At 37.1% G+C, this 9,562-nt stretch overlaps 1 protein-coding gene across 1 annotated transcript in view; it reads left to right on the top strand.

Annotated features, from left to right (window-relative positions):
* The window catches only part of LOC101359205 (solute carrier family 5 member 4-like), a 66,393-nt gene extending 57,731 nt beyond the window's left edge, over positions 1–8,662 (top strand). Inside the window, 1 exon segment of the mRNA XM_023733654.1 lies at positions 8,480–8,662. Within this exon segment, the coding sequence (XP_023589422.1) occupies positions 8,480–8,662 (183 nt within the window).
* The last annotated feature ends 900 nt before the right edge of the window (positions 8,663–9,562 follow it).

Raw genomic sequence — 9,562 nt, 5'->3', positions numbered from 1 at the left:
AGTTCTTTATCTCTTCATTTGATGTTCTAGGGTTTCAGGATTGTTGATTCTCTGTTTGGCTTAGTTTTTCGGATCTTTGTTGTGGAGGGACGGCGTGGTGTTTCTGCCTAGAGCGCCATCTTGCCGGAAGTCCCCCAGTCATCATCTTTTTTGTGTGCTTCCTAATTATCCTGGGACTCTCCCTGATAACCAAACCCATTCCTGATGTACATGTGAATAAGGAGTAATGAATTAATGCTCATTTTTAAAGAAGGACTCTTTGCCTCCTAAAACTGCAACTAGTGTTCAAGTTTCAGGCCAATGGAATCATAGCACTAGAGAGCAGAACAGCTAAAAGGAACCTAAGAGAATAACATCCAGTCATGAAATCGACTGCAGTACACACCTAGTACGTGCAAGGCACCAGTGAATTTAAAAATAAGGTATTAGCAAACGGATTTTGTCCTCAAAAAAAAATTCACAGTGCAGATAGGAGGTCATTTATACCATTATACAGGATTCCAGGCAGATCATAATTAGTGTTCCCTGAGACACTGGGCAAGGCTTCACAGTAGAGCTGTCACCTGGGGTGGAGTTGTTTGGGGCAGTAGGATTTCACATACAGCATGAATACTGGCACAGAGGTTTAAAAAAAAAGCACACGGTACCAGTGAGCAGAAAAAACCAAAACAGAACAGTGACATGTACTTTTTTATTTAAGATAGGCAAAAAAAGTTTAATTTGTATAATTTTCAGTGTTGGCAAGGATGTGGGGAAATGCCCAAAAGTGTTGGTGAGTGTATGAATTTGTAGCATTTTTAAGACAGCAATTTGGCAGGATCTCTCTACTCTAAAATTCTCATACTCTATGAGTTAACAATGCTACTTCTAGGAGTCTATTATGTGGAAATTCTTATACAAGTAGGAATACATATATACACAAGAATTTTCTCTGTAGCTAAGTTTCTAATAGCAAACAAAGAAATGGAGATGTCCCCAATTTCCATCACTATAAAAATAGGTACGCAAATAATTTTACATTGACTATTTTGTAGCTACTCAAAAGCATGAGGGAGCTCTATTGCTGACTTTGAAAAATGCCCATAATATAGTTAGGTAGGAAAAAAAAAACCACTTGAAGAATAATATAATATGGTATAATACAGTAAAAGCTGAGAAAGCTGGAACCTATATAAGGCAGAAACCTGCCAGAGAAAGAAAACTCAAATATTTTCCACTAATAGAGAGCAATAAAAAAAGTGGTAAAATTGCACCCTGTCAAAGGCAGAAAACTTGGAAGACCCAGAAAATCAAAGCAGTCCCATCCAGTTCTGGCTCTCACAGGTTTCACTGTATCGTTTTTATATACGCGTAGGCATATGTACATGTTTGTCTAAGCACAGAAAAAAGTCTTAAGGCATACATACCTGGAAGTGTTGAGAAGAGGTATCTCTGGGTAAGGTACTATAGTAATCGGCATATGCTAAACATTTTAAAAATTTAATACTGCTTATACACTTATATTGTTTGAATTTCTGACTAACACGTATAACTTACATGTATTTTTGCATTTATCACTTGTAATCTTCACTGCAATACTTATTTGCATATTTCCTAGTAGAGTGACCGGCAGATTATGTGTGGGTGGGGAAACCTGAGGCCCAGGATGGTTTAAATGACTTTACCAAGGACACGTCACTGGAATTCATAAGTAAATATTTCTGCTGAATATTGGGACTTGAACTGGATGAAAGAACATTAGAAAACATATCATAGTTTCCAAGAAATAAATATAAATGTTAAACTCTTTTATGCCAATAGAAATAACCATAAATTATTATTTATTTTGAGGAAAAAAATTTGTCTGCAAAATCATTTACTAATTTATGTTTGTGTTTCACTAATACACTGTGAGGTATGAACTTCCAAAATGGACTGATGAAAATCAGTAGCTATTTCAGAGAAAGTCATGGGTAGTATTGCAGAACTAACCTAGCAGTGAAGCAAAGAAAAATCCCAGGATGGTAGATTTCCAGCAGGACAGCTATCTGGTCAACTGATTGGAAGAGACTCATATTTGCGCCTTTCCAAAGAATAGTGACCAAACGAAATGCCAAAGTTATCTAACAATATCATTAATATCACATGCTAGCAAAAATTTTACTAAAGATAATTCAAAAATGACTACAGCCATACATTGACAGGGAACTGCCAGAAGTTCAAGCTGGATTCAAAAGAGGACGTGGAACAACGGTTATCATTGTTGGTATCAGATAGATCTTGGCCAAAAGCAGAGAATATCAGAAAGATGTTTTCCTGTGTTTTATTGAGTACACAAAGGCATTCGCCTGTGTAGCTCATAATAAATATGAGCTAACATTATGAAGAATGGGAATTCTAGAATAGTTAATTGTGCTCATACAGAACCTGTACATGGATCAAGAGGTAGTGTTTCAAACAGAGCAAGGGGATACTGTGTGGTTCAGAAGTGGAAAAGGTGTGGGTGTGGGGCAGTGTGATGGTTAATGTTATATGTCCAGTTGGCTAGGCTATGATCCTCAGTGCTTTGGCAGACACTGTGTAATCACCTTCCATTTAGTGATCTGCTGTGAGCAGCCAATCAGTTGAAAGGAGAGTTTCCTTGGGGATATGGCCTGCCTCCAGTAAATAAATGAATGTCTGGCAAAGCTCTCTGCTCTTTCTTGAACCTGCACCCTTCTCTTCACCTGATCTCCAGTTCTTGGGACATAAACCTGCAGAAGTCTCTGGCCTACTGCCTGACCTGCAGATTTCGGATTAGCCAACCCTTGTAACCCCATGAGCCAGCAAAGGCCTCCAATCCGCCACCTGATCTGCATATTTTGGGTTCATCAGCCCCTGGAACCACGTGAGCCAGCAGAAATTTTCAGCCTGTTGCCTGACCCACAGATATGGGATTTGCCAGCCCCTACAATTGCATAGGCCATTTTCTCACAAGTGTGTGAGCCGTTTCCTTGAAGTAAATTTCTCTCTATGTATATCTATATATGCTTCACTGGTTTTACTTCTCTAGAGAACCCAGGCTAAGACAGGCAGATTTGTATCCTTTCACCATACACATTTAATCTGCATGATGAACAAATAATCTGAGAAGCTGGATTATATGAAGAAGAACACAGCATCAGGATTAGAGAAAGACTCGTTAACAACCTGTAATATGCAGATGACACAACCTTGCTTGCAGAAAGTGAAGACAATTGAAGCACTTACTGATGAAGGTAAAATACCATAGTCTTCAGTATAGATTACACCTGAATGTAAAGAAAATGAAAATTTTTACAACTGAACCAAGAAGCAACATCATGATAAATGGAGAGAAAATTGAAGTTGTGAAAGATTTCATTCTAGTTGGATAAACAATCAATGCCCATGGAAGCAGAAGTCAGAAATCAAATGGCATATTGCACTAGGCAAATTTGCTGCAAGAGAACTCTTTAAAGTATTAAAAAGCTAAGATCTCACTTTGATGACTACGGTGCACCTGACCCAAGCCATGGTCTTTTCAATTGTCTCATATGCATTCAAAAGCTGGGCAATGCCGAAAGAAGACAGAGAAGAATGGGTGCATTTGAATTGTGTTGACGATGAATATTGAATATACTGTAGACTGCCAGAAAAATGCACAAATCAGTCTTAAAAGAAATACAGCCAGAAAGCTCCTTACAAGCAATGATGATGAGACTTTGTTCTGCTTACTTGGGACATGTCATCAGGAAAGATCAATTACTAGAGAAGGACATCATGTTTGGTAAAGTAGAGGGTCCATGAAAATGAGGAAAACCATCAATGAGATGGACTGACGTGACAGACACAACAATGGATGCAAACATACCAACAATCGTAAAGATGACACGGGACCAGGCAGTGTTTCATTCTGTTATACATAAGGTCAACGTGAATCAGAGCCAATTCAACTGCAACTAACAACAAGGAAGTACCTGGTCCAAGTTAGAACAGAAATTCAAGGATCCCCAAGAAGAGTTTTCACAAAGAAGATTTAGCAAAAGAAATACTATGGTTTAGGAGCTTAAGAAGCTGTGATTAAGAATCTCAGTGACAAGGTGAAAGTATATGCTTGCTATGTCCATAAGAAATAAAAAAGCCAATTACAAATTCTAGTAAAATAAATCTGTGCAAGAAAGTCATGGGCCAAATATAAAGCCAATTGAAATGAAGCATGACTTTAAGAATCAGTTGGGTTTAAAAACCCAATTAATACTTGGAATAATTTCCTCAGAATGATTCAAGGCTGATATTTCTTCATTGTGGCCACTGGCGTGTCTTGGACCCTTCTGGGGGGGAATAAAGTTATACAATCATAATAACATAAATGTTATTTACTTATTTTTAATTATTAAAATCAACATACAGACAAAGCATGGAAATATTAATCATATTTACAGAAAAATTACAATTCTACAAAAGTCTAGTATTTAAAAAATAATGGAAAAGCTGACAGAAGTTGGGAGGTGGTTGGGAAAGTGACATGCAAGGGTATTAATTGCTATCAGACTTGTGAATAGTACATAGATACTTCCTAAACATGCTTGTCTTAGTCATCTAGTGCTGTTACAACAGAAATACCACAAGTGGATGGCTTTAACAAAGAGAAATTTATTTCTTCACAGTAAGGTAGGCTGAAAGTCCAAACTCAGGGCGTCAGCTCCAGGCGAAGTCTTTTTCTCTCTGTAGGCCTTCTTCTCTTTGGTGTTCCCCCAGATTAGGAGCTTCTCTGCACAGGGACCAAAGGACGCACTCTGCTCCTGGCACTTCTTTCTTGATGGTATGAGGTCCCCAACTCTCTGCTTGCTTCCCTTTCCTTTAATCTCTTGAGATATAAAAGGTGGTGCAGGTCACACCCCAGGGAAGCTCCCTTTACATTGGATCAGCTTTGTGACCTGGGTAAAGGTGGTGTTACAATCCCACCCTAACCCTCTTTAACATAAAATTACAATCACAAAATGGAGGCCAACCACACAATTCTGGGAATCATGGCCCAGCCAAACTGATACACACATTTCTGGGGGGGACATAATTCAAACCATGACAATGCTAGATCCAGAATGCAGCTTAAGAAGATATTTAAAAAGTTTCAGTAGCACTAGAGGTACTGAAAATAATAATGCTGGAGCTGGTAACAGTTGGGCGATAGAGACAATGAGTGAAGCCAGAGTATAGTGTAAATGAGCTAACTCCTCAACTTTTATGAAATTATAAACCAACAAGTAGAGGTTTTAAGGCTTATTATTTAGATTGGGAGTAACTACCAGGAGGATTTTAAAAAAGAAATAATTAAAAGTGGTTAGTGTGTTTGGGCGAGTGGGTGTGGTAGGAGACCTTTTCTTTGTGATCTGTACTCTCTTCCTCCGCTGTTTGATTTGTTCAAACCATACAATAAGCAAAAGCACCTTTGTATTATTGTAAACATTTCCCTATCACTAATGGACTTGTGTAGGGTCTCTGGTCAGCTCCATCACCTTTGCTGGGGTCTTCAAAACAGTACAGAGGAACGAACTGATTTAGATGCAGAAGACAAAAGACAGGAAGAAGCTGATGATTTTGAAGAAGGTAATATCTGGTTTTCATTTGGCTTTCATACAGGAACTCTGTGTGCCTGCCTTGGTTTAATGTTCTTAAATGCCACAAAACCCAGCTTCTGAAAAAGCTGTTACATGTATGGAAAATCTTAACTTTCCAGCAACGAAAACAACTTGTTTCATATGAAATCTATCCATTCATCTGCCTGTCCATCACATAACTGGAATTACGTGTCAGCTACCGAACTGACAATCAGTTCCAAACTCTCTTGTTCTTAGTCACATACTAAGTGTTCAACAAATTAGTCTTGATTGATTGTGACTAGGCATTTATCCCCACCTCCCACTCCAAACTTATTTCTCACTATTCTCCACAATATAGCTTTCATTCCAAACCGACAGGTTTTCTCACTTCCCCACATATACAAAACTCATGACTTCTTAGGATATTTCTACCTGTCCAGGAGCCCTGGTGTACAGTGGTTAAACCCTCGGCTGCTAACCAAAAGGTCAGCCGTTCAAACCCACCAGCCGCTCCAGGGGAGAAAGATGTGGCAGTCTGCTTCTGTAAAGATTACAGCCTTGGAAACCCTACGGGCAGTTCTACTGTGTCCTACAGGGTTGCTGTGAGTCGAAATCGACTCAACAGCAGTGAGTTTGGTTTTTTTGTTTGTTTCTCCAAGAGAAAAAAAATTTCCTGTTCTGTAAAACTTGGCTCTAATCTCACTTCCTTCATTAAATTTCTCCAGCAGCCACTCCACGGCTCTGTGTTTACCTAATATTTTTTAATCCACTGACAAGGTTTAGCACTTTGGGATATGTTGTCTTGAACTGTACACTAATTGGTTTGATTTGATCTAGTTTAGTTTAGTTTTTGTTCTTTGAATTGAAGGAAGGATCAATGCCTTCTACTTATTTTGGTTTTTTATATGGATGCTCCTGAATAAGACTGGCCTATAATTTTCCTTAGTCTTTGTTTGGTTTTGGTATTAAGATCATAGCATACTCCTAGAACAAATTAGGGATTAGCACCTTTTTCCATTTTATGGAACTATTTCAATAAGTTTGGAATGATATCCCCATTACAATTTTGGTATTTTGACAATAACACCATTAGAACCTGATGGGTTTGTGTGTGTGTGTGTGTGTGTGTGTGTGTGTGTGTGTGTGTATGAAGAAGAGAAAGAGACAGAGGCTTTAAACTACTGATTAAATGTATTTAATGACTATAGAGCTATTAAGGGTTTTCATTTCTTCATGAATCAGTTTTGGAAAGTTCAGTTTTGCTAGGATTTTGGCCATTAGGTACACAGTTTTAAATTTATTGGCATAAATTTGTTCATATCTACTTAGTCTTTTCTGTCTCTGCTGCCTCTATAGTTATGGCTTCATTTAAATTCCTAACATAAGTCTTTATGATTTGGGGGGATTCTCTTTTTTGCTTAATAAGTCTCACTAAAGACATCTATATTTCTTTTCTCTAAGAACCAATACTTGGCTTTGCTATTTCTAGTATTATCCTTATTTTCTATTTCATTACTTATTCTTATCTCTATACCCTTCCATTTAGTTTGTTTGGATTTATTCTGTTGCCATTTTTTCTAACTTAAGTTGGATACTTCATTAATGTTCAGCCTCCCTTATTTTCTAATGTAAATATCTAAGGCTATACTTTTCCCTCAAAGTAATGCTTTTTGCTGTGTCTCACAGCTTTTAATTTGAGGATAGCTTTCTTTATCATTTATTTCTAAATATTATGTTACTATCATTATGAATTTTCATAAACATTTGCATTTAGAAGTATGTTTAAAAATTTCCAGTGCTTCAACTAATAGTCCTGTGCCTAAGTCTTTTCATATTTTAGCCAGTCTATCTTTGGAATAGATTTTTGAGAAGTTGGATTTTGGATCAAAGGGTCAGTGACTATACAGATTTGTTATACACCTACTCCTCACCTACTCTGCATTTATTGACTATCTCATTATCTGACATTTCATGTCATGACAATAGTAAAAAATCTGCTATTGGACTATTTTGCACATTAACGACATACATCTGGCAGTAACAAACGCCGAAGTATGAGATGAGAGTAACACTGGCTATGGTGGTTAAGGTTATGTGTCAGCTTGGCTGGGTCGTGAGTCTCAGTGGTTTAGCAGTTATGTAATGATGTAATTTGGCAGTTACGTAATGATGTAATTTGGAAGTTATGTAATCACCTCCATTTTGTGATCTGATGTGGCCATCCTCCATTTTCAGATAATGCCGATTTTTACATAACGTCCTGATCTTTGGAACATAACCGTGTCGATAAGTGAGGAGTGGGTGTATTGCCAAATCCTCCTCAATGGGGGTTGAATCATGCTTTCTTAGCAATAACATATGAGAGTGTCAGTTTCTGCACAGCTGCACTAACATAGTATTATGTGAAACTTTTACATTTTTGCCACTGATAAATGAGAAGTGATATCTCAGTATAGCTTTAATTTGAATTTCTCTTTTCTAAGTGGGGTTAAGAGTCACTTTTTCTCTCTGAACTGTTTATTCATTTCTCTAGTATGTTTACATAGGATTGTTGGTGATCTTTTCTTCCTTATTTTTGGAACTTATTGTATACTAAGGATACTAAATCTTTGTGAAACAAGATGAAAAATCTTTCCTAGTTTATCACTTACCGTTGTATTTCATTTACTGATTTTATGCCATACAAAATTTTCCTGTTTATATATAATCAAATTTATCTATATTTTATCTATATTTAACCTTTAGAAATGGTTGTGATCACTCTTTACTGTAATAGGTACTACATTGGCAAGGAACAGCCAGGGTCAGTTGAAAAAGGGTTCTATTTCCCATGTTTTGTGATAATGTATTTATCTTTTCTTGTCTCAGATAATCCTGAAGAACTTCGTGGGTGTTTCAAGAAGGCTTATGATATATTCTGCAATTTGGAGAAGAAAGGTCCCAGGCTGACCGAAGAGGAGGAAGAAGCCCTGAAGAAGAAGCTTACAGACACATCTGAGAAACCCTTATGGAGGACTATCATGAACATCAACGCCATCCTCCTCCTGGCAGTGGGGGTTTTCGTCCATGGCTACTTTGCCTGAACTCTTAACTGAGCTGCTCGAATATTAGCTAAGCAAGCATAATTTTATTGATTTTCACTTTTATAGATTTTGTGTTGCATAAGAGAGAGAGAGACAGTTCATAATTTTATCTGAGATGACGATAGACTTGGTTGTTTGCTTTTATTGTTCCTTTGTGCCAATAAAGGAAGATTGTTGTTGTTGCTAGGTGCCATCATATCAGTTCTGACTCATAGTGACCCTGTGTACAACAGAATGAAACACTGCCCAGCCCTGCAGTAACAATTTAGAAAGCCAAGGAAGTGACCCTATATGTGTATAAACTAGGAACATTAGGTCCAAATTCTTTTTTTAAATAGCTCTCCAAGCATATTGCACTACCTTACAGTTGCTTTCTGCAGTTTCCGAAGATATCCAGTTAGAAAGAATGCCTTTCCCAACTCTGCCACACCTGGTAACCTCTTCATCTATATAACAGTGATGTTCTCCTCCTGTATAAACCTCACTAATCTAAAGGTTTGAAATACATAAATATTTTCTAATAGGTGTGGGGGTAGGGTGAGCTGAAAATCCTTGTTGTAAACTTTTTTATGAATCTAATGGAAATTATTAGCTTATGTTTTAAATAAATTCACCTTCCCACTAAATGTGACAATATCAAGTCACTGATTTTTGCAACCGCTTTATCGATATGTTATCGCATACCATAAAACTCACCCATTCAGTGGATTTTTAGTATATTCACAGAGTTCTGTAACCATTACCACAATCTAATTTTATATCTTAACATTAATTTATTTTTTAGCATGACTTACTTAAATATATACATTTCTCTGTCTTTATAGTTCTGTTTTATTTTGTCATTTTGAATGATAATTATCTCTGTGTAGAATTGGTTTTAAAACACATTTGTTTTACAAG

This window comes from Trichechus manatus, unplaced genomic scaffold, assembly GCF_000243295.1.
Source record: "Trichechus manatus latirostris isolate Lorelei unplaced genomic scaffold, TriManLat1.0 scaffold00061, whole genome shotgun sequence".
NCBI classification, from domain to species: Eukaryota; Metazoa; Chordata; class Mammalia; order Sirenia; family Trichechidae; genus Trichechus; species Trichechus manatus.
Note: the sequence above shows the minus strand (reverse complement) of the source record. Positions and strands in the feature narration are given on the sequence as shown.